Consider the following 25,740-nt stretch of genomic DNA (forward strand, 5'->3'; position numbering starts at 1 on the left):
TTTGAACAGGGTCATTTTTATAAATTCAACAATTATTTTCTCCTGTGGACTATATGTAAATGTCTTTTATGTCAAATATCTTACTCAGGTCAGTACTAAATTAACAACAACATGCATTTTGTATGATCCCTCTTATTTTGGTAAAATAATTACCATTTTTAATGATTCTGAAAGGGGGATACAAACTTTTGACCTTAACTGTAACAGGCACAATACTGTTATAAACATAGACATTTATTGGAACAATATGCAGCACATGACTAAACATGCATGATTGTTTTCAAAAGTCACAGTCCACACTACAATGTGAAAACGACGTTTTCCTTGACAAAAATGATCTCTGAGTGTGGACAGAAGGCAAAATTGGAGAGAAAAAATATATGTTTTCAAATAAAAACATGTTAGTGTGGACAAGGCCTTAGTTTTAAGTTAATGAGTAATTCAGTTTATATTTAGTGTAGTGTTTTAGACCTATACTGAATTTCAGTGTGCTTCATTCTGTGTCTTTTCCTGCAGAAGAATGGCACAGATACGGAAGCTGGGCTGTGATGGGATGAGGACCAACTCTCGACCAGAGCTCAAAGTACCCCAAGTATCAGCCAGACAAGAGATCCTCACCAGCCTAGTGTCTGCCTTGGACTCTGTGGTAAGACCGTCTGAGTTTAAAGATACTTGTGTGAGTTTTATGCAGCATTTTGGTGGTAGATGACTTGAAGTGAACTGTGTTTGCAGTGCTCTGCCATGTCTAAACTGAACGCTGAGGTGGCCTGTGTCACTGTGCATGAAGACAGCGTGATCGCTGTGGGAACAGAGAAGGGAAGAATCTTCCTAAACTCCAGAAAGGAAATACAGACAGACTTTCACAAGTTCTGCAGTGAGTCAACATGAAATCTGTATTAAACACAAATATTTTGAATGTAATGTGCATATAATAAAGGGTAGCTGTGCAGATTCCTCAGAGGTAACTGTTTTATTTTCCACAGAAGTGTCTTGTCTGCAAGCATTGACCTCCATGAACTCCCACACCAAAGTTCCTGATGTGGACTGCAGCAGGACTGGCAAAGACTGCGGGCAGCAGGGCAGACAGAGAGCCTTAACAGACACTCATTCCAACATCTTTGTCCTGAGGAAGATGGTGGAGGAGGTGTTCAGTGTCCTTTACAGTAAGTTGATAGTAGCTGTTTAAAGGATAAGTTCATATCCAGAATAGAAATTTCCTGATAATTTACTCACCCCCATGTCATCCAAGATGTTCATGTCTTTCTGTCTTCAGTTGCAAAAGAAATTAGGGTTTTAGAGGAAACATTCCAGGATTTTTCTCCATATAGTAGACTTTAATGGTGGTCAACAGGTTGAAGGCCCAAACTGCAGTTTCAATGCAGCTTCGAAAGGCTCTACACAATCCCAGCCAATGAATAAGGGTCTTATCTAGCAAGAACTTACTGTCCTTGACCTTTCCAATGTAATTACGTAATATGTGAAGACACACAGCGCAGAGCTAGTGCAAGACAAGCATTTGTGTTTTAAAAAGTATATAAATTTGTATTTCTTTGGAAAATGACCAATCGTGTCGCTAGATAAGACCCTTATTCCTTGGCTGGGATTGTGTAGAGCCCTTTGAAGCTGCATTGAAACTGCAATTTGGACCTTCAGCCTGTTAGCTCCCATTGAAGTCCACTATATGGAGAAAAAAATCTGGATTTTTCATCAAAAACCTTAATTCTGTGACTGAAGAAAAAAAGTCATGAACATCTTGGATGACATGGGGGTGAGTAAATCATCAGGAAATTTTTATTCTGGAACTAATGCTTTAAGAAAAAGGAAGTATAATATTTGGCACAAATCAAAATGTTTATACACTGTAATGTAATGCGTTTCAGGTGAGGCTGTTGGGAAGAGCAGCCTGGTCCCTGTGCCTTATGACTGGATTCTCAAGGATCCCAGCTCAGTGGTTGTCTACGGCTTGCCTGATGGTGTAACTCTGAGAAAGCCTTCGGAATATGACACCAAGACCTTAATGAAGATCTTAGAGCAGAGCAACCGCATCCGCTTCATAGTCAAAAGGTTTTTTTCTAGTTTATTCTTTATAATACGCTTGTGAAGTCATGGGCAGAAAGCAAAGGCCTTATCACACAAGGTCTGAATCTGACTGAATGAGACTGAAAAATAAAATGGAAAAGTGCATCCCTGTGAATTAGTTTTCTTTTTTGTAAAACCTCACAGAATGATATATAAGCTCAAGATATTAACTCAAAATTCTGAGAATATTGGTATTTTTCCCCCTTTGAATTGGACTTTATAACTCGTAATTAGCACAATTCTGAGAAAATGTCAGTTTGTATCATGCAATTCTGACTTTATAACTCACAGTTGTAAGTTTATATCATGCAATTCTGAAAAAAGTCAAGAATTGTGAGATGTAAAATTGCAACTGCAAGAAAAAAAGTCAGAATTGTAAGATACAAACTCACAATTCTGACTTTTTTCTCAGAACTGTGAGTTTACATCTTGCAGTTGTGATTATTTTTTCCTCAGCATTGTGAGTTTATATTTCACAATTCTGACTTTTTTCTAAGAATTGCTGTTGCAATTGTGTTTTTTTTCTCAGAATTGCAAGTTTATATCCTGCAATTTTAACTTTTTTTTCTCAGAATTGTGAATTTATGTCTTGTAATTCTGATTCTGAATTGCAAGTTGCGAGTTTGTATCCTGCAGTTGTAACTTTTTTTCTCAGAATTGCGAGTTTATATCTTGCAATTGTGCCTTTTTTCACATAATTGTGAGTTTAAATCTCTCAATTGTGACTTTTTTCCTCAGAATTGTGAGTCTATATTTTGCAGTTGTGACTTTTTTTCTCAGAATTGTTAATATCTTGCAATTGTGATTTTTTTTTTTTTTCTAAGAGTTGCAAGTTTATATCTTGCAATTGTAAAAAATTGTAAAAAAAAAAATTTCTCAGAATTGTGAGTTTGCGAGTTCAGTCTTTTTTTCCTCTCAGAATTCTACTTTATACCACACAATTGTGAGTTTATTTCACACAATTCTTTGTCAAAAAGTTAGAATTGCAACATATAAATTCACAGTTTGCAAGAAGAACAGTCAGAATTGTAAGATAAAAACTTGTCTTTTTACATTTCTTTTATTCAGTGGTGGAAACAGGCTTCCATAAAAAAGTCATTAGCAAAGAAATGACTAGTTTTATCAATTTTATCATTAAAATGATATTATTATTTATCATCATTTCATGATTTTATCAATACCCAGTGAACCAAGACCAAAAGTGTGTGTGTGTGTTTTTTCTAATAGAACACCAGAGGAACCCTCTCGGGATGGCAAATCCTGTCCGGAAGTCAACCATCACTCTTCGACCTCAAAGAGCGTAAGCAACCACGCCTCTGTCAAACCCTCCGTGCAGGAAGCGTCTGCTAGCAACTCCATGCTCTCCAGCTTCCTGTACGGCATGCCCATGTCCTCCCAGCCCCACCCAGACAGCAAGCTGGACCTGAAGCCCACATCACTGCACAGCATAGGTAAAGAGAGGCTGGGCATGTGGGCGTCTGCTGACGAGAAAACGGTTCAGGCCAAGGAATGTGCTGACAATGGTAAGAGTGTTTTTTTTGTTGTCTTTCTATATACATTGGCCTCCACTGTCTTTCTATGGAAATTAGAGGTGCACTTATGATGCACGTTACCGCTTGTGTAGGTGCTGAAGCATATGGATATGGCTGTTTTTTATGTACTTAACTCTGAGCTTATTGCTCTGACTGTGTGTGTCTCTTCCAGGCGAGCGAGTAGGGCTGGCAGCGGATCTTACCCAGAGCCCTCCCAGCATCCATGTCTCCAAGCGCCTTCTGTTCTCCATAGTGCATGAAAAATCAGGTGGGCGACAGACTGTACTCACCATTACAGCGTCTGGCCAAGGACAAGCTGGCCTTCGTTTCAGTGGGTTTTATGGTGTCCCGAGCTGTGTGTCTGATATAACTAGAACAGGATATATAGACCAAAGTTAATTTTCATCATAAAATACAAAGACAAGGGATCTTCTCACACTTTAAAGGGTGGTTTACACAAAAATGAAAGGTCTGGTGTTATTTTTCACCCACAAGTCGTTCCAAACCAATGTGCTGTTATATAGTGAACACAAAAGAAGAATTGTTGAAGAATCGTAAAGATCTTTTCCATATAACAACATTTAAACCAAAAAGGACAAAAAAACATCCAAAAAGCATAAAAGTTGTCCAGATGACTCCTGCGCTATGTTCCAAGTCTTGTGACGCCATATGATAACTTTACACATAACAATTGAAAATATTGTCATTATACGTAATTTTTATTAGTTATTAAATATTCACCAATTTCCAATACAAAAAGCTAAACTTTGGATAATGCCAGGTTTCAATATATTGTTTCAGTTTGTTGAAATATCAATGTGTGCTATTCAAGTGTCTGTGCAGACACAACTAGAGTGTGGAAGCATTAAATAGTCATTAGTGCTTTTCATCTAAAATAAAGTAATAGAGTCCACTAGTGTTAACCAGAACAACAATTTACAGATAAATGTAGTGCGCTTAAAGGAGTCCACTTCCAGAACAACAATTTACAGATAATGTACTCGCCCTCTTGTCATCCAAGATGTTCATGTCTTTCTTTCTTTTTCAGTTGTAAAGAAATTGTGTTTTTTGAAGAAAACTTTTCAGGATTTTTCTTCATATAATGGACTGCTATGGTGCTCCGAGTTTGAACTTCTAAAATGCAGTTTAAATGCGGCTTCAAATGATCCCATATGCGGTTGTAAATGATCCCAGCTGAGGAAGAAGTGTCTTATCTAGTGAAACGATCGGTTGTTTTCATTAAAAAAATACAATTTAAGTACTTTTTAATCTCAAATGTTTGTCTTGTCTTGCTCTCTTTGAATTTTGTGTATTCTAGCTCAAGACAGTTAGGGTATGTTAAAAAACTCCAATCATATTTTCTCCCTCAACTTCAAAAATCATTTCAAAATCATCCTACATTGCTGCAGAAGTTCCAAGCCAGTCTATGCAAAGTGAACATGCAAAGAAGATCAAACACCCTTAACAAAAAAGGTAAAACAGCGATATAGGGCGATTTTGAAGTTGAGGGAGAACATGAGATGGGAAGGTCGGGAAGATCAAGACAAGATGAGTGTTTGACATTAGTATATAAATTGTATTATTTTTAGGAAAATAACCGATCGTTTCGCTAGATAAGACCATTCTTCCTTGGCTGGGATCGTTTACAACCGCATTTGGGATCGTTTGAAGCCGCATTTAAACTGCATTTTGAAAGTTCAAACTCGGGGCACCATATCAGTCCATTGTATTGAGAAAAATCCTGAAACGTTTTCCCCAAAAACCATAATTTCTTCACGACTGAAGAAAGAAATGAGCATCTTCGATGACAAGGGGGTGAGTACATTATCTGTAAATTGTTGTTTTGAAAATGGACTTCTCCTTTAATGCATGACAGATAAAGGCAGAGCTTCGATCACTTGCTCTTAAAATACTCCGTCATTTTTAGTCATACAGATAAGAGTAATACGTCTTTCAAATGTAAAAATACTGTTTATTTGTGTGCACTCAGTGTAACAACAAAACGTTGTGATTTTGTAAAATTATTAAAGCAAACAAGATCAGCTTTCTGCCGTCTTGGCCTCTGTGAACTTGAGCGCGAAACTTCGAAACTCAGTGTATACTTGCCTTACAGAAATGAAAAATATATCTATAAAAAATGTAATGTCTGCTTTCAAATGAACCAGTTCAAATGGAAAACAAATATGAAACATACATACATGCGTGTCCACTGCTGCGGAAATGAGTCAGTGTCGCCGACTTCATCTCTTAAGCACAAACAAAGAAAGCACTAGTTTATCAATAAATTATTAAAACATTGATGGAGTCTCCTTGCTGTTTTTCCCTGACACATTCAAAATTATAATATCTGCAGGTGCGCTGTGAAAAGCTTTTTTTGTGTGAGCTTGAGCGCTTATTTGGCTATGTAGGCAATTAAAGGCTCATCATTATGATTTATATAGTTTATTAGTAAACTAGTGACTAATAGTCGACTAACGTTTGAAGTATGTTTCACTAAAAAAAAAAACATATGGGTTTGCAGTGACTCAATAGGGTGAGTAAATAATGACAGAATTTTTAGGTGAACTTTTCCTCCTAGTAAAAAAAAAAACTAATATATTATTTTAAGCTCTCTGTAAAATAAATCAGTTATATCTACTGGTTGTTCTTTATATTAGAGTGGTATTTGATTAGATACAGGCAGATGAGACATAAAGACGGCTGATTTTGGCAGAGTGGGAAGTAGTAATGGGAGTTTGGCCAGGTCACCTGGGCTACCAAAGTCTGTTCCTCTCAAAAGATCAGCGTGAGATCTTCAGTGACTGCAGAGAGTCAAGACCTGCCTTAATTGTCTCCTATGTTCAAAGAAAAGAGGAAAATCTCAATGTATACCAATACATTTCAGAGAATGTTAATCAAGACCACTGTTGCTTTTGCCTTAATAGGGAACATATGAAAGAAGTATTGTTACATGATACCTTTTTTTTGTATTTCATGCACAGAAAAATGGGATTCGTTCATCAGGGAGACTGAAGATATCAACACCCTTCGAGAATGTGTTCAGATCCTGTTCAACAGCAGATATGGTGAGCTAAAGCTGTTGATAATTTGATTAAAGGCCTCGGAAATTTGTGTATCAAATATGATACAGTAGTGTTAAAATATTTTTATCCCAGATTAATATGCAGAGAACTGTAAGCATTTTGTCTCTGTGATGCTGTCAAAACAACCAGCAACATTAAAGGGATCATCGGATGCAAACTTCACTTTTGCATATTGTTTGAACATTAATGTGTGCTGGCAGTGTATGTACAAATCTACCCTATAATCATAAAAATCCATGCAGTGGTTTTTAATTCATCTGTAAAAATAATATCCCCTTTTTCAAATCGAGCCATTGTCAGTCACACCGACAGAGGCCGATCCCACGATAGTTGATTGACATGAGCATCTTACCTCAGATCAGCTGTAACAGTCCAACCTCCATTGTTTTGATGATGGAGCAGGGATCATCAAAACAAACCCATATGTTTTTTTTTAAGACCCTTTTTACTCGGCTGGGATCGTGTAGAGTCTTTTGAAGTTGCACTGAAACTGCAATTTGGACCTTCAACCCATTGCCCACCATTATATGGAGAAAAGTCATTTTCTAAAACAAATGTAAATTTATATACTTTTAACCACAAATGCTCATCTTGCACTAGCTCTGCAATGCACGTCTGCAGCTTAACGCATTACATAATCATGTTGGGAAGGTCACGCGATTTTAGTTCTACGGTTCAAAAATTTAGTTTATGGCTAGATAAGACCCTTAATCCTCGGCTGGGATTGTGTAGAGCCTTTTGAAGATGCATTGTGATTGCAATTTGGACCTTCAACCTGTTGGCTCCCAATGAAGTCCACTATATAGAGAAAAGTCCTGGAATGATTTTCTTAAAACCGTAATTTCTTTTCAACTAAAGAAAGAAAGACATGACATCAGCTTTAACTCATCTCTTGGTTGGTGTTCGTTTCAGCTGAAGCATTAGGCCTGGATCACATGGTTCCTGTGCCGTACCGGAAAATCGCCTGTGATCCTGAGGCAGTAGAGATCATTGGAATTCCAGACAAGATTCCCTTCAAGAGACCGTGCACCTACGGTGTGCCTAAACTCAAACGAATCCTGGAAGAAAGGCATGCTGTCCGCTTTGTTGTCAAAAGGTTTGAAACTCATCTAAACATACTTTTGTTGAAGAACTATTGTTGACCTGACTAGAGAGATTTCCTTTTGTGTCAATTAAGATGAATAAAGCCGTAGTCAGAGTTAAACCAGAATCGTTACACTGAAACAGCGGCGGTGTGATTTGTAGCTCTTCCAATTTCAACATGTGACGACGGTGTCAGAGATTTAATTACTGATAACCTTTTTTTTTTTTGGCGTGTAATTAACTGTGTGGCTCGTTGAAAATGAATCCAGATATTGGTACTGGATACACTGAGTTTTTAATTTGCTTCATAAGAAAAAAAATGTCTAGCCGTCTTTGCCATCTGGCAGAGCGGCGCTAAGCATCCAAAGTGGAGCGTCATGCTGGTTGTGGTAACCGCTGCCATACATGAGCCAGCATGGAGCCGCTGATTTGGCGTAATGAGGAAATCTCCTGCTGTTCGGTACCAGACATGCGTAGACAGCATTTCAATGTTTCAATATGTTTACAGCTCACAGGAACTCATCATTTTCTTTTTCTTTTCCCAGAATGTTTGATGAACGGATTTTTACCGGTAAGCATTTCCTTAACCTGTATCTGTCTTGCTGCATGTATTACATTGTAATAGCATTGTTATTACTTAACATTGTAGAACTGCAAAAAGTGAAAATTTCCTGTTGTTACCTTAGGGAGCTATTTCTAACTCATCTGATCCCTAACAAATTACATTTGTTGGTTTAACATTATATAGTCAGGTTTATTCAGTCATATTCAACACTATTTCTAATTGGAATTAAAGGGGTCCTATTATGCTTTTTCACTTTTTGAATTTTAGTCAGTGTGTGGTGTGTATGTTTGGGCATAAAAAGATTTAGAAAGTTACAAATCTCAATGTCCACTCCAAAGGGAGATATTTTGTTTTTTAAAAATCCCTTTTTAAGAACTACAACGAACGGACTACAACGTTTGTTTTCTGGGTGCTGTTATGTCACAATGCGGCCCATTAGAATATCATTAAAATAAATCCCACCTATGGAAATTCGAATGGTTGGGGAGTGGGTAGGGACGAGGTGGGGGATTAGTCTAACTTCAACGATGCAGCACGGAGAGCCACTTCTGGGATGCTTCAATGAGCCGGTGGCCATGTTGGAGCCGTAACACCCACAGAGATTTATTCATCATACAGTGTAAATAGCTTCACTTTTTAACACAAGTGTTTTTTTTTTAAATGCATAAAACTGCACTAGACTAGGCTAGGCTAATCAGTGATGATGCTCTTTGCTCGTTTTCTGTAGCTGCTTTTTGAATAACTAAGGAAATGTAAGCATTATAATTAATACCTTACAATGTTTTTATTCAATTGTTGTCATGTTAAATACAAATTAAGTCATATTAAAACATTAGGCTGCTTTTAGCCTTATGCTGGAGCTGGTTTCAGGCAGTGAAACTAAGTATGCAAATAATTAAATAAATTAGCACAATAATATCATGTATTGGCGATCTCACAGGCTGACGATAGGACCCAACACTACTGTAGCGTATTATTTACTCATCCTCCATGCATTCTAGGTGTTTATGACTTCCTTCTTTCAGACGAATGCAATCGGAGTTATATTAAAATTTATCCTGGCACTCCCAAGCTTTAGAACGGCGTAGACAGGTTTTACTCTTCATCAGTCCAAAACAAGTCCAAAAAAGTGCATCCATCCATAATGAAAAAAAAGGGCCTCACATGGCTCCAGGGGATCAATAAGAACCTCCTGCAGTGAATCGATGCGTTTTTGTAAGAAAAATAACCATATTTAAAACTACAGAATCACTGCAATCTAGCTTGCGCTAACAGATGTATATGGAACTTGCTGCTGCGTGTGGCAGTACTGAAACACCGCATAGCACTGGGACAGCTAACCAATCACAACACATTTAACTTTTTTCGGAAGGCAGGCCTTTCATCATACCCGGAACTAATCGAGCCATTTTGCAAGTCTGGGGAGAAAGGTATTGTAATAATGTACATTATGTGAAAAAAAAAAAAAAAATGCGTTTTTCGAACCACCAAGCATGAGAGCATGTTCTAGTACACCCCCAAAACAAAATCAAGACTCAAAAGCATAATAGGACCCCTTTAATTTGATGTTACAACATAAAGCCCATTTTAACATTTAACATTTTATATTTTTTAAGCTGCTGGTAAAGTAGCTAAGGAGGAGGGCAAACAGGATGGTGTCGCCCCTGAGGACGGTTTCCCAGATGGCCTCAGGGTACCAAGCTCTTCTCTAGAGCTGATCAGCAACACTCATAGTAGCAGGTAACACTTTATGTTTCCTGGCACCACAGAAGCATAATATCTGTATTTTCCAGGATAGCATGAGGTTTTTTTTTTAAATTGTCCTGTAGCCATACATTGAACTTTCAGCTGAAAATGAAACTTTCATACTGCAAGCCTTAGTGCTCAGTTCTGCTTTATTGCTCAGAGCCTGATTTTTTTTTTTTTTGTTTGGCTGTATACATCATATTTTTTGTGGCCAAATTATATTTGCCTAATAAATCTCTCCATGATTGTCAAGAAATCTGATTACATGTTGTTTGTGCTGTTCACACTGTTATGAAAAAAAAAAAAAAAAATCAGATTCGGGACACTTTTGTCTGCAGTCTGAAGTCTTTGACATGGGTAAAAAACCCATTAAAGGAGAAGTCCACTTCCAGAACAAACATTTACAGATAATTTACTCACCCCCTTGTCATCCAAGATGTTCATGTCTTTCTATCTTCAGTTGTAAAAAAAAATATATATATATGTTTTTTTGAGGAAAACTTTTCAAAGGGCTCTAAACGATCCCATCTGAGGAAGAAGGGTCTTATCTAGCGAAACAATCGGTTATTTTCAAATGCTCGTCTTGTCTAGCTCTGTGTGAACTCTGTGTATTCTGATTCGATACAGTTAGGGTATGTTGAAAAACTCCCATCTCATTTTCTCCTGCACCTTAAAAGTTGTCCTACATCGCTGCAGAAGTACCGACCCAGTGTTTACAAAGTGAACACGCAAAGAAGATCAAATGTCGTTTACAAAAAAAGTTTACATTGGAGGAGAAAATGAGATGGGAGCTTTTCGACATACCCTAACTGTCTTGACCCGGATTACACAGAGTACGCATACGGATTGCAGAGCTAGATAAGACAAGCATTCGAGGTTAAAAAGTATATATACATTTTTATTTATATATTTTTTAGAAAATGATTGATAATTTTGCTAATGCCCTGTGAAGCTGAATTGAAACTGCATTTTGTACATTCAAACTTTCGAACACCATAAAAGTCGACTATATGGAGTTCCTAAAATGTTTTCCTCAAAAAAAACATAATTTCTTTACAGCTGCAGAAAGAAAGGCATGCACATCTTGGATGACAACAGGGTGAATTTATCTGTAAATTCCTCATATGAATAAATCTGTAAACTCCTCATATGAGTGTCTGCATGTATAATTAAGTTTAGACTAGGGCTATAATATCGATTAATCACAATTAATCACTTCCAAAACATGATTTTTATTTCATATATATAAATATATTACATATATTTCTTAAATATATACATGCATGTGTGCGTATTTGTATATACATATAAATATATACAGCACACACACACACACACACATATATATATATATATATATATATATATATATATATATATATAAAACAGTTTAGACAGTTTGCAAGAATGTTTATCATCCATGGTGTGAAAATTATTACTCCGACATGCTGGAGGAGTGAACGAAGCTTGAGAGACTTGTGAATGAGGTTGCGGGTCCAGTCCGTGTTGCCAGATCCACTTATTATCAGCATCTTTGGACTTGTCTTTTCCACTTAATTTGCCGCTTTAGTTCAGGGTTAGCGATATCTTCATCTTGTCTTGTTGACGAAAGATTTGAACCCCAAAAAAACATCATGATGTTATCTGTCAGAAACGTTACCAACCTTATCAAGAACAGTAGCATTTACCACTAGTACACAGATCTGTAGAACACGGTAATAGGTAAAGATGTGGGTAATTGGTAAAGATACATCTGTATGCAAAATGCTGAAGAAAATATTGTTTTTGTTTTAGATCAACAAGCTCCTGTGTCAGTCCTTTGGCTGAGTGTGAAGCAGGTAGATTGCCCGCTCATCGTTTTAATTCAGCATTGGCTTCTGCCCTTTATGGTTATAAAACATATTCGAAGTGTAAAATTCCAAATAATCCAATATGCTTTATTTTTCAGGACCATCTGGGGACTGTCTGCCTTTGAAAAAGATCAAAACCGAACCCCCAGATGGTGAAATTATCCAGGTGACAGTGCCAGGTATGGTCTCCCAGCCCTCACAGTAAAGCTCACGCTGAGAGTTTTAATATTTCAGCCTGGTACCTAAAGTTTTGTTCTCTTTTTGGTTTTATTGTTAGTTAACAACAATCATCTGTGCAGAAATTTAAATCAAGTTGTGAGTTGAAAGCAGCATGAAATCCCTGTAGGTCTACTGGATGGGAATGCATTAGCATATTTCACTTACTCACAGAGAGGACGTGTGTCTTTGATGGTTGCCTTCTGATTTAAAAATATTTGCTCTCATTTTCCACCCTGCTGTGCAGTGATCTGAGCCTTTGAGGACAAGCAGGACATTTTGCATTACATGCCACATTCACTGGCTAAACACTGTGAACTGGAGGAACGTCATATATATATATATATATATATTTATATATAAAAATTGCACATTTGAGTTGAAGTGCCGCATAAACAATATCAAAAAGCATTATTCTGATCAAATGTGACTTTTTACCTCCTCTTTACCTTCCGACCTTACTTAAAGACCCTGTTTATGTTATAAATATCCCTGATCTCAGTGTGCTCGCTTTACAAATGCACAGTTTTTTCACAGTCTTTCATCAGAATGCACTTTCTTTGTCTCTCAAACCACTTTTCAACACATCTGCTTTCACACACCTGTCAAACGGAGACCAGTTTTCATGATCCAATCAATTTCCAATCCAATGCATTTTTTTTTATCATTTAACTTCCTATTTTACTTGGAACTATGCTACATTATGGAAGGACTGTAAATGCTGTATCATGTTGACCCTAAAATTAAATTGGTCCACATTTACCTTTTTAATAAATATCACTGATTTATACAAAATGTACAGTACTATTCAAAAGTTTGGAGTCAGTCAGATTTTTTAGGGATTAATCTAATAAAAAAAGGGGCTGAGTTTGCCTAATGTACAAAAAATTAGAATATCGTGAACAAGTTAATTTTTTGTTTGCAACTTAACTGAAACTTTCATATATTCTAGATTTATTACATGTAAAGTAAAACATTTCTAATGTTTTTTGTTTTAATTTTGATGATTAGCACTTACAGCTCATGAAAGTCAAAAATCCAGTATCTCAAAATAATAGAATATTTCATTTGAGTTTCATTAAGTGTCCATACCTACAGTATAAATTCTGGGTATCTCTTGTTCTTTGAAACCACACTAATGGGGAAGACCGCTGACCCTCCACGAGAGTAGTAAGAGAGTAAGTCACAGAAGGTCATTACTGAAAGGGGTGGCTGTTTACAGAGTGCTGTATCAAAGCATATTAAATGCAAAGTTGACTGGAAGGAAGAAATTGGGTGGGCAAAGGTGCACAAGCAACAGGGATGACCACAAGCTTGAGAAAACTGTCAAGCAAAGCCGATTCAAACACTTGGGAGAGATTCAAAAGGAGTGGAATGAAGCTGGAATTAGCGCATCAAGAGTCACCACACTCGGACGTCTTCAGGAAAAGGGCTACCAAGCCACTTCTGAAACAGAAACAACGTCAGAAGCATCTTACCTGGGCTAAGGAGAAAATGAAAAGTCTGGAGGAAGACTGGAGAGGCACAGAATCCAAGCTGCTTGAAATCCAGTGTGATGTTTCTGAAGTCAGTAATGTTTTGGGGTGCTGTGACGTCTGCTGGTGTTGGTCTACTATGTTTTATCAAGTCCAAAGTCAATGCAGTTGTCTGCCAGGAGATTTTAGAGCACTTTATGCTTCCATCTGCTGACAAGCTTTATGGAGATGCTGATTTCCTTTTCCAGCAGGACTTTAGCACCTGCCCACAGTGCAAAAACCACTTCCAAGTGGTTTGCTGACCATGATTTTACTGTGCTTTATTGGCCAGCCAACATGCCTGACCTGAACCCCATTGAGAATCTATGGGATGTTTTCAAGAGAAAGATGAGAAACAGTCAATCCAATATACAAATATGTCCAATATACAATATCAGTAGTGCCTCAGCAGTGCCACAGGCTGATTGCTTACATGTTACACTTTACTGATGCTGTAATCTGTGCTAGGAGCAAGTCATTTGCTGTAATATGTCCTGCCGACCAAGTATTGAGTGCATAAATGAACATACTTTAAAGAACTTGAACTTTTGTGTTTTGCAAATCCGTTTTTTGATTGATCTTAGAAATATTCTAATATTTTGAGATACTGGATTTTTGACTGTCATGAGCTGTAAGCTCTAATCATCAAAATTAAAAGAAACAAACAAAACCTTTAGAATTGTTTTACTTCACATGTAATAAATCTAGAATATATGAAAGTTTCAGATTTTAAATAAGTTACAAACAAAAAATGAACTTTTTCACGATATTCTAATTTTTTGAGATGCACCTGTATGTACTGTGTGTAATTATTATGTGTATATATAAATACAAACAAATTAATGTATATATTTAAGAGAAATATGTTATGTACAAAATATTTTTATTTATATATAATATAAATTATATCAAAATGATAACCATACTTGTAAATATTGTAAATATATACATGAATATATAAGTACACACAAATTAATGTATATATTTCTAAGAAATACGTTATGTACAAATTATTTTTATTTATATATAAGATAAATTATACAGAAATTATAATAAATACAAAAACTTGTAAATATTTCTTAAATATATACATGAATGTGTTTGTTTTAATATATACATAATAATTATACACAGTACACTCAAACTTTTATTTTGTATGCGATAAATCGTTTGACAGCCCTAATTTTTTTGTAAAGAAATGTTAAATTTTGCATTAATCAAAAGTGACAGTAAAGAAATGGATAATGTTACAAAAATTGTATTTTAAGAAATTCAGTTATTTTAAACTTTAAATTCAACTTCAAAAAAATTCTAAAAAAAGATGAAAAAGACATTATCACTTTTTTACTGCATTTTTGATCTAATAAATGCAGCCTTGGTTAACAAAACAGACTTCTTTTTCACTGGCCTCATAGTTGACGATGCATCAATGCATTATATTCTAAAAAATAAATACAATTCAAAATCAAACCCCATCATTTTATCAAAATTAAAGGCAGTTTGAAAGCCATTTCATTTTGTTTTACCTGTACTCCCTATTCTTGTCTTCCTCTGATCTTTTACATCTCAGAGTCCAGTGCTCCTACAGAAGAGTCAAGTGAGCCTCAGGCGGAGCGGGTGACCCCTGACCTCTGTCTTCCCAAGGAGCCTGTAGCAGGTAACTTCTTACTTTGTATCTGAATGCGGTTCCACATCCATCTTTTCTCTTGCCTCCGGTAGTACATAGATAATCCCAAACATATGACATATCAAAGCCTCTAAAATAACCCTCTTCAGTTTCTCATCCAGTTACAAATCCCTTTGCCCGGTTTGTACCTGCCCTCCTACAAGCCTTAATGCCTGTCTCATAATCTTTATATGTACATGTGCGCGTCCATCCAACTAACTGTCAAGTCCATTCTTGTAATACATTCATTTCAGTGAGCTTATGCTTAACACGGATATTACATGCTGATTTAGCCACTGCGTTGTGTGGAGAAACCATGTCCTGATCTCTCAAAAGGAAATGTACATGAGTACGAACCTCTGTGAAGATCGAAACAGGACAGCGGCAGTTAATGTACAAAAAATTTTAACCAGTGATGATAATATAGGTTGAAATGTGGTAAGACGTGAGTTTTCCATTTCTTTTTTTTAACTCCAATCCTAATACCCTAGATTTACCCAAACAATAGTCTCACCTGAGTCAGATCCAGTGTGAAACCTGTTCCCAGTGCTGTGCTAGTTCACCCACAACAGTAAACCCACATCCAATAGAATTCCCTAAATAGACTCCCAGTGTTAGCGCCCCTAATATGTAGAAATATACTGTTGAGTTGATATGAACGCTCAAATGCTGTGATGTGTAAAATTGATTTCAAATTTCTTTTTTTTTAGTTATGCTGTAAAATGTTTTGTCATTTTAAGCTGGTTCTTTTTCATAAATCGATCACTTTGATCACAGTTTGGTCAGAATGATTTATTAGTTAATCACAATGAGTTCTAGTTCAGTAATCATGAATAACTGAAACGGCTATGGAAATGTCATGGAAATTCATTGGTCACAAAGTGTGGTTTCTACAAAATGTAGCCTACACTATAGTTCAAACGTTTGGGGTCAGTAAGATTTTTTTAAAATAAATGAGTACTTTTAGCAAGGACGCATAGCGTTTATATGGTTACAGACTATTACTATTTCAAATAAATGCTGTTCTTTTGAATTTTATTTATTGAAGAGTCTCGAAAAAATGTATCACAGTTTCCACAAAAATATGTTCAGCATTGATGATAAATGTTTCTTGAGCACCAAATCAAATTAGAGATTTGGTACTGAGAATCCAGCTTTGCCATCACATTTTAAATTGTAATACTATTTCACAATATTGCTGTTTTTACTGTATTGTTGACTGAATAAATGCAGCCATGGTGAGCATAAAAGACATATTTAAAAACGTATCAACCCCAAAAGTTTGAACAGTAGTGTGTTTAGTATTTTTTTTAAAACTATTTAATAATTGAATATTTTATATAGTTTTTATGTGTATTTTATATAATAACAATGATAGGGCTGTCAAATTGATGTAATCGCGATTAATCACATCCAGAATAAACATTTGAATTTACATATATGTGTGTGCTGTGCAATTTTTTTAATGTATGTGTATGTAATTATACAAATATATAACTATGCACAGCACAAACACACGTTACGTAAACAAACTTTGGATGCGATTAATCGATTTGACACCACTAAATAATAACAATAGTGATGTATTTTTTTTTATTATACACTACCAGTCAAATGTTTTTGAACAGTAAGATTTATGATGTTTTTTTTTTATTAGTCTGCTTACCAAGCCTGCATTAATTTGATCCAAAGTACAGCAAAAAGAGTAAATTTTTTGAATATTTTTACTGTTTAAAGTAACAGTTTTCTATTTGAATATATTTTAAAATGTAATTTATTTCTGTGATTTCACAGCTGAAGTTTTATTATCATACTCCAGTCACATGATCCTTCAGAAATCATTCTAATATTCTAATTTGTTGGTAAAAAAAACATAGAATAGAAAACAGAATAGAAATTTTTCAGGTTTCTTTGATGAATAGAAAGTTCAGAAGAACAGCATTTATCTGAAACAGAAATCTTTTGTAACATTATAAATGTCTTTATCATCACAAAGCATCTTGCTAAATAAAAGTATTGACTAAAACAAAAACAAAACAAAACAAAACAAAAAAATACTGGGTCTAAGCTTTTTGATTGGTGCAGTGTTATATTTTTATTAAATGCTGATCGTTGGATCTTTCTATTCGTCAAAGAATCCTGAAAAAATGTACTCAGCTGTTTTAAATATTGATAATAATAGTAATAAAAATGTTCAGCAAATCAGCATGTTATATAAAGATTTCTGGAGGATCATGTGACTCTGAAGACTGGAGTAATGATGCTGAAAATTCAGGTTTTATTTACAGGAATAAATTACATTTTAAAATATATTCAAATAGAAAGCAAAGCAAAGTTATTTTGAATAGTAAAAATATTTACAGTTTTTACTCTTTTTGATGTACTCGGGATCAAATAAATGCAGGCTTGTTGAGCAGAAAATACTTCTTTAAAAAACATAAAAAATCTTACTGTTCAAAAACTTTTGACTGGTACTGTATATCTGCTCTGTAACATAAATGTAATCTGTTATTACAGTTTATTTGTTAATATTTGAATGGATTTATTTTATACTTTCCAAGATGTTTATAAATAATTGATTACTTTTATGTATATTTTCCTTTTTAAAAATAACTTGTATATGAGTCAGGTGTAGAAAGTTGTCGTGGTTGAAGCGTTCATATTAACTCACAGATTAAGCATTTTGACTCATAATTAATAACACTGGATTTGTTATGTTGAAGTTTGCATTACACAAATGGTCACTGGAGTAAACCTCAGGTGAGTTGAATTATCAAAACACCTGCAAGCGTGTGGAGTTCACATCATCAAATCATACACATAATAGCATTTCCCACGTGCAACACTTATGTTAATGTCGTTGTGTTTATATCTCTGCAGAAGATTTAACGCCGAAGTCTACACCGCAAGGGCTCAAGAGAGCTGTTGAAGGTAAAACTCCATTTCGAAAGACCACTCAGGTTTGTCTTCAGATATTTTAGGCTGTTGGTGTGATTGTCCTCATTTTCCCCAGAAGACATCGGAGAGATGATCCTTCAGCTGCGAAAGCAAGTCGAGAGCCTGTTCAGCTCCAAGTACAGTGAGTCATGGACTTACTCACTCTGTGATTTACAATCAACTGTGACGGCAAACTGCATATCTTCCAGTTACATTTTTGTCAACCAAAGTCTTCTGTGTTTAATATATACAAAGAATAAATTGCAGAATTCGTAATAGATTGTCTTATCGAGTCAAATCATTTCTCTTTCTCATTCTAGGCGAGGCTCTTGGTCTGCCTGAACCGGCTAAAGTGCCGTATTCCAAGTTCCAGATGTATCCAGATGACTTGTATGTCACAGGGCTGCCAGAAGGGATGACTTTTCGAAGACCGAACTGTTTTGGAGCAGCAAAACTCCGGAAGATTCTTGCCGCTAGTAGTCAGATTACATTTGTTATAAAAAGGTATCGTCATACAGAACGCATTAAAATGATAAATTTGTTCAGACACTGGGAAAAAAAAAAAAAAAAACACTACAGTGTTTAAAGGGGACATTGGATGCATCAGTAAGGTGAGAAGTACCTCATTATCATTATCAAGGGACGCGCACTGAAACGGGTCGCTATGAACAGAGCTGTTTTTGACAAGGTAAAAAAGTGTTGTTTTACACAACTGTTGAGGAATTTTAACCAAAGTATGTTGCAGACATTTCATAAAGACCCTAAAGAATCATTCCGACATGTGGAAAATGGGCATTCAATGTCCCCTTGAAAGAAGTGGCGTAACAGCAATGTGCCTTTGTTTTTTTGTTTTTTTTAATAGGCCAGAATTGTTGACAGAACAAGTCAAACATGAAGGTGTCTCTAAGACGACCTCTGATTCAGGTGAACTTTTATTTTGTTTTATTTTATTTTATTTTATTTTATTTCTTTATTTAATTTATTTTTATTTCTGTTTCATTTCATTTAATTCATTTATTTATTATTATATCCATTATTTTCATTTCATTTGTATTTTATTTTATTCCATTGCATTTCATTTCATTTTATTTTATTTCATTTCTATTTCATTTTTTATTTAATTTCTTTTTATTTTATTTCTATTTCATTTCATTTTCTTTTCTGTTCTTTTTTTATTTCATTTCTTTTAATTGAATTTACATTTTTATTTTATGAATTTTATTTCATTTAATTTCTTTTTATTTCAATTGTATTTAATTTAATGTAATTTTATTTTTATTTCTTTTCTGTATTTTTAAAATTTTTTATTATTTCATTTTATAGTTTATTTTATTCTATTCCATTTTATTTTATTTTTTATTTCACTTTTTATTTTATTTCTATTTCATTTAATGTTTATTTCATCTAATTTTTTAAAATTTTATTTCATTTCTTTGTATTTTATTTCTTTTATTTTTAATTAATTCCTTTTTATTTTATTTCTATTTCATTTTATTTTTTATTTTGTTTGATTTTTTTTTTTATTTAATTTCTTTTTATTTCATTTAATTTAATTTTTAATTGAATTTCTTTTTATTTCATTTTTATTTAATTTAATGTAATTTTATTTCTTTTTTACTGTTATTTTATTTTATTCCATTCCATTTCATTTTTAATTATTTAATTTAATTTAATTTAATATTTTTTTATTTCACTTCTTTTTATTTTATTTCTATTTCATCTAATTCTTATTTTTTTATTTCATTTCATTTTATTTCATTATTTAATTTAATGTAATTTATTTAATTTTTATTTAATTACATTTTATTTCATTTTTAATTTAATTAAATTTATTTCATTTTAACTATCCATTTTGTGTATTCATTCTGTTTTAGCCAAAATATCACTTACTAATCTGATATAATGCTCCTTTTGATTAAATGTTCAGCAGAGACTGACTCCAAAGACCAATCAGATGACCCGGGACCTGCCTCCAAAAGACCAGGATTCTCAGGTAACGCTATGATTAAGTTATCAGGTGTTTTACACGGTCGGTTTGTGACTTTATTACATCCTGACTAAATGAAGTGATTCAGTTGATCCATTTGCCACGTGTCTGGATGCCAGTTCATGTTCAAAACTTGATTCCTTCTAACCTTTCCCGATATGCTATCACTAAACCGTTGGCTTTTCTAACATTGTTCTGCCCGCAGACAGTTTAGAGGCCAAGCTCTCCCGTATCGACTTGGCGAACACTCTGCGAGAGCAGGTCCAAGACCTGTTCAACAGGAAATACGGCGAGGCACTGGGCATTAAGTATCCTGTGCAAGTGCCTTACAAGAGGATCAAGAGTAACCCTGGCTCAGTGATTATCGAGGGCTTGCCCCCTGGCATCCCCTTCAGAAAACCCTGTACCTTCGGCTCACAGAATCTAGAGAGGATATTAGCCGTGGCAGACAAGATCTCTTTCAGCATTACAAGGTAAAGCGCTGCGCAAAGTTTTTTGAAGAGCTTTCAAACTTTTAAATCTTTTTAAATAAGAAAAAAATTGAGATTAATTAGTGTAATATATTGGGGTTTATTTCGGAAATCCCAGAGAATTACAAAACTTTATTTTTTTAACTTTTCAGGCCTTTCCAAGGGCTTATTCCCAAGCCAGGTAACCTGTCAAAATTTAATAGCACTGCTTTTTTAAAATTGTCTCTATATATATATATATATATATATATATATATTGCTAAATTACTTATGTCTTTTTTACTTTGCCAGCACCACGGAGAATAACCATACTGAAGAAAGGTTACACCTCAATAAGTGGTAAGAATAAGGCATCACTTATGATAGATTTACTGTTGTAGCTATTTATTGCAATTAATTAATTATTAGGGACGTCAAAATGTTTGAACGGGACAGGGCTGTCTTGACTAAAATAGCTATAACTTTTGAACGGAATGAGATATCCATTCAAAACTTAATCTGAGGTCACATGAAAAAAGTTGCTGAGCTTGGCCAATTGGTGATGCTATAAGAGGGGGAAAAAAAACATAAAAACAGCCATTGCTTCGCAACCATTTGTCCTATCCAGTGGCGGTTCTAGCGAAATTTTACTAGGGGGGCCAAGAAGGGGCCAGTGTTTAACCAGAGGGGCACATTAAAAATGACAACAAATGATATTTAAAGATTATAAACTTTATTTTACTTTAAAATCATACAAACATTTATTATGTACAAGAGTGAGTGCAGGTGCAAAAGAGGTAGGGCCATAAAAAAATGATAAATACAGTACAGTGTACAAACCTTCGACTCTTGCAACAGGAGAAATGAATCGTAGCTCCTCTATCCAAGAGTAGTTAGTTGTTGCTGCGCTCTCATTCACCGAGCAGCGCCACAGTGTTTCGGTGCACCGCTCTAATTTACCCGTGTAGAACGATGCGTCGCATTAGTTCCGCTTTTGGAGCTCGTGTGTAAGATCTTAATAATTTCATAATTGTTTTATTTGGTCAGCACGGGGGGGGCCACAGGGGTGGCCAGGGACATGTCTACAGAGGCACGGGCCTCCCTAGGCCTCCGTGTAGAACCGCCACTGGTCCTATCAACATGAAAGTGGGTACGCACAGACTTGGTCCAAAGTGCTACAAGTGGCTATAGGAACATTTGTGTATCTCAAAAAACGTGGCTGCCATAGATTGATGAACTTTCAGCACCTGTTAGACCAGGTTAACAGAGGTCGTTTGGAATGAAACTCGGTGGGCCTGTTTGACTCACGGCCCTAAAGGTCTGTGAAAAATGTGAAAGAAATTGGCCACCGGGGGCGATATTGCATTTTTCAAGGGTGGAAACACTTGTATTATTGCTCAGTTTTTTACACATATGCATGACCTTCTCATTCCAGACAACTTTGCCTCTAGAACCACTGCTGTCAATCAAATTGTTTGTTAAATGATTGAGAAAATGTAAAAAAACCTACTTTTGTGAACTAGTCTGAGGTTTTTCGCTCAATTTGGAAAAAAAACACTGCAGTGCAATTCTCTAGACTCTGTAGGTCAATAATTATAAAAAAAGAAAGAAATTTACTCCTTAGCAAGCTACAACGGGGTCGTTAAAAAAGGGGCCTGTCCAAATATACCCAAAAGCCTATAAAGCCTTAATGAAAACTCAAAACTTCACAAAACCTGCTGAGCACATGTGAACGGTGATTCTTAAAAAGCATGCAAAGTTTTAGGGAGATCAGACCACAGCTGGTGCTATAACAGTCATAAAAAACCCCCATATTTCTATGGTAAATTACCTGCTTTTGCCAAAACTTTTTTTAGGTGGTTACAGGCTTGATAAATAATATGTAATATCTTTTTTATGTGCTTAAATGCCTTAAAGCACTTGGATTTTATTATTAATTATTGCACATTATAAATACATTTTAATATGAATATTTTTTATGGACACTGTGGTACTTTTTTTGTTCAGGATGCTTCAATGTTCAGACTTGTTTCAAATTAGCTATTAAATTAGCTATAAAACTATATGTAAATAATACGTTGATTATACGTTGATAATATTATAACATTATAAAACAGTTTCTTATAAAATACAAGTAGCCAGTGTCTGAGATATCTTCTTAGAAAAATAAAGCATATGTCTACACTCTTAAAAATAAAGGTGCTTTAAAAGGTTCTTCACAGCGATAACATAGAAGAACCATTTTTGGTTCCACAAAGAACCATCTCTTTCTTACCTTTTAATAATCTGTAGAACCTTCTTTCGCCACAGAGAACCTTTTGTGAAACAGAAAGGTTCTTCAGATGTTAAAGGTTCTTTATGGAACCCTTTAGACAAAAAAGGTTCTTCTATGGCATCATGAAGCACCTTTATTTTTAAGAGTGTAGCCTTAAGCTTGAATCCATGTAAAATCTATCTACCATGTTTTTCTAGCATAATAAGTTATTTTAACGTTAAATCTTGTCAAATGTCTTATCACTGTCCAACAGAAGAAGACGAGGTCAACCGGATGGGAGAGAAAGTGATATTAAGAGAACAGGTTAAAGAGCTCTTCAATAAGAAATATGGTATGTTAATTACTTATAACTGATTTAAACATATTTTGTGGTTTTAAGAATACTCCAGTGCTTCATTTGTGAATGTCTTGTGTTCAGGTGAAGCTTTGGGTCTGGACCGCTCAGTCATCGTTCCATACAAGTTAATCCGTGCCAATCCCGGCTCGCTGGAAGTGTGTGGACTTCCGGATGATATTCCCTTCAGGAATCCTAATACTTACGACATAGTTCGGTTGGAAAAAATCCTGCAGGCACAAGATGAAATTACTTTCAATATCAAAACCCCTCTACAGTAAGTGCTGTGTCAGATATTATAGTATTTGTGTTGGATGAGCAATGCCTGCTGGGAAGTGTTGTTTGATCTCATTGATTCTGTCTTTGTTTAGGCCTTTTACAGAGTTATGTACTCAGTCTTCTAATAAAGGTAAGAGCTTTTCTATATTTCACTTTTGAAACAAAAAGTAAATGTTTACAAATGCAAATTTGCCCAAATATATACCTCTTCTTTTGCAGAAGGTAAAGAAGTGTCTACAAATCGACGCAAACGCAAACGAGTACTTGACAACAGTCAAACATCCATGCCCACTGGAGCAGACTCAACACTATCAACCAATCAGATACCCGTCATGGTAAGCAGACATACTACAGACGAGTGGTTTTCTAATAACAGGTTTTTTCTTAATTGCACTTTTTCAATCCAGTTTACTTTCATAAGGTGTCAGTTCTCTAAATAAGAAATTCAGTTAAGAAAAAAAATTGAGTGGGACTTTTGCAAAGTTGGCATTATGTACAAAATAGAGCCAGACTTCCACTACCAGTCAAAAGTTTTTGAACAGAAAGATTTTTAATGCTTGCACCAAGCTTGCATTTATTTGATCCAAAGTAAAATCACTCTTTCTGTGATTCCTGTGATTTCAAAGCTGATTTTTTAGCATCATTACTCCAGTCACATGATCCTTCAGAAATCATTATTATTTGCAGATTTGATGCTCAAAAAACTGGTATTATTATGTTGAAAACAGCTGAGTAGAATTTTTCAGGTTTCTTTGAAGAATACAAAGTTCAGAAGAACAGCATTTCTCTAAAATAGAAGTCTTTTGTAACATTATAAATGTATCATAAATTTATCATCACTTTTTTAATCAATTTAAAGCATCCTTGCTAAATAAAAGTATTAATTTCTATAATTTTTTTACAAAAATTATTTGTACAAAAATTATACTGACTGACAAGCTTTTGAATGGTATAGTGTATAATGTTGCAAAAGCTTTTTATTTCAGGTAAATGCTGATCTTTGGATCTTTCTATTCATCAAATCCTGAAAAAAATGTACTCAACTGTTTTAAATATTGATATAATAATAAATGTTTCTTGAACAGCAAATCAGAATATTAGAATGATTTCTGAAGAATCATGTGACACTGAATACTGGAGTAATGATGCTAAAAATGTAGCTTTGATCACAGGAATAAATTACATTTTAAAATATATTCAAAAAGAAAACAGTTATTTAAAATAGTGCAAATATTTCAGACTTTGTTATATTTTGGATCAAATAAACACAGGCCAGTTAGGTAGTTTAGGGTTATTAATTTAAAAAAAAAATATTAATAATAATACTTTTATTCAGCAAAGATGCATTAAATTGATCTAACTAAATTTTACAAAAGATTTCGATTTAAAAAAAAATGTTTTTTTTTTAAACTTTCTATTCTATCCGTTTCATTCAATCCTGAAAAAGTATCACAGTTTTAAGCAAGTATCACAAAAATATTAACTGTTTTCAATATTGATAATAAGAAGAAATGTTTCTTAAACACAAAATCAGCATATTAGAATAAATCCTGAAAGATTATGTGACACTTAAAGGAGAAGTTCACTTCCAGAACAGAAATTTATAATAATTTACAGAACATTTACTCACCCCCTTGTCATCCAAGATGTTCATGTCTTCTTTCTTCAGTCGTAAAGAAATTATGGTTTTTGAGGAAAACATTTCAGCATTTTTCTCCATATAATGGACTTCAGTGGTGCCTGTGAGTTTGAACTTCGAAAATGCAGATTTAAATGCAGCTTCAAAGAGCTCTAAACAATCCCAGCCAAGGAAGAAGGGTCTTATCTAGTGAAGTGATTGGTTATTTTCCAAAAATGTACAATTTATATACTTTTTAACCTCTCATGCATGTTTTGTCTAGCTCTGCATGTACTCTATGTATTCCGGTTCAAGACTGTTAGGGTGTGTCGAAAAACTCCCATCTCATTTTTTCCTCCAACTTCAAAATCGTCCTATATTAGCTGTACAATTTTGTTCTGAAAGTGAACTTCTCCTTTAAGGCTGAAGTAATAGTCCATTCTATTGAATTTTCATGGTAAATTTTAAAATTGCTAATTTCGCTAAATTAACTACTAAAAAAACGACTTTTTTTTCCTCTTTTTTTT

The 25,740-nt window shown here is 34.7% G+C and overlaps 1 protein-coding gene across 6 annotated transcripts in view; it reads left to right on the forward strand.

The window, feature by feature from the left end:
• Positions 1-25,740, forward strand: part of gtf2ird1 (GTF2I repeat domain containing 1) — a 42,913-nt gene that overhangs the window by 15,294 nt on the left and 1,879 nt on the right. For 3 of the 6 annotated variants that reach the window (XM_051108801.1, XM_051108800.1, XM_051108802.1), the window contains exons 2-26: positions 517-646; positions 733-874; positions 984-1,163; positions 1,881-2,064; positions 3,307-3,602; positions 3,784-3,879; positions 6,593-6,676; positions 7,607-7,790; positions 8,323-8,348; positions 9,959-10,082; positions 11,883-11,926; positions 12,037-12,117; positions 15,239-15,325; positions 18,215-18,265; positions 18,348-18,413; positions 18,592-18,775; positions 19,134-19,195; positions 20,199-20,264; positions 20,464-20,731; positions 20,881-20,909; positions 21,020-21,067; positions 23,236-23,313; positions 23,401-23,593; positions 23,688-23,725; positions 23,815-23,930. In XM_051108801.1, the coding sequence (XP_050964758.1) occupies positions 521-646; positions 733-874; positions 984-1,163; positions 1,881-2,064; positions 3,307-3,602; positions 3,784-3,879; positions 6,593-6,676; positions 7,607-7,790; positions 8,323-8,348; positions 9,959-10,082; positions 11,883-11,926; positions 12,037-12,117; positions 15,239-15,325; positions 18,215-18,265; positions 18,348-18,413; positions 18,592-18,775; positions 19,134-19,195; positions 20,199-20,264; positions 20,464-20,731; positions 20,881-20,909; positions 21,020-21,067; positions 23,236-23,313; positions 23,401-23,593; positions 23,688-23,725; positions 23,815-23,930 (2,853 nt within the window). In that variant the 5' untranslated portion in view covers positions 517-520. The remainder of the gene's footprint in view (positions 1-516; positions 647-732; positions 875-983; positions 1,164-1,880; positions 2,065-3,306; positions 3,603-3,783; positions 3,880-6,592; positions 6,677-7,606; positions 7,791-8,322; positions 8,349-9,958; positions 10,083-11,882; positions 11,927-12,036; positions 12,118-15,238; positions 15,326-18,214; positions 18,266-18,347; positions 18,414-18,591; positions 18,776-19,133; positions 19,196-20,198; positions 20,265-20,463; positions 20,732-20,880; positions 20,910-21,019; positions 21,068-23,235; positions 23,314-23,400; positions 23,594-23,687; positions 23,726-23,814; positions 23,931-25,740) is intronic. The other 3 variants (XM_051108804.1, XM_051108803.1, XM_051108805.1) reach the window with 3 other exon arrangements.

This window comes from Labeo rohita, chromosome 5, assembly GCF_022985175.1.
Source record: "Labeo rohita strain BAU-BD-2019 chromosome 5, IGBB_LRoh.1.0, whole genome shotgun sequence".
Lineage (NCBI taxonomy): Eukaryota > Metazoa > Chordata > Actinopteri > Cypriniformes > Cyprinidae > Labeo > Labeo rohita.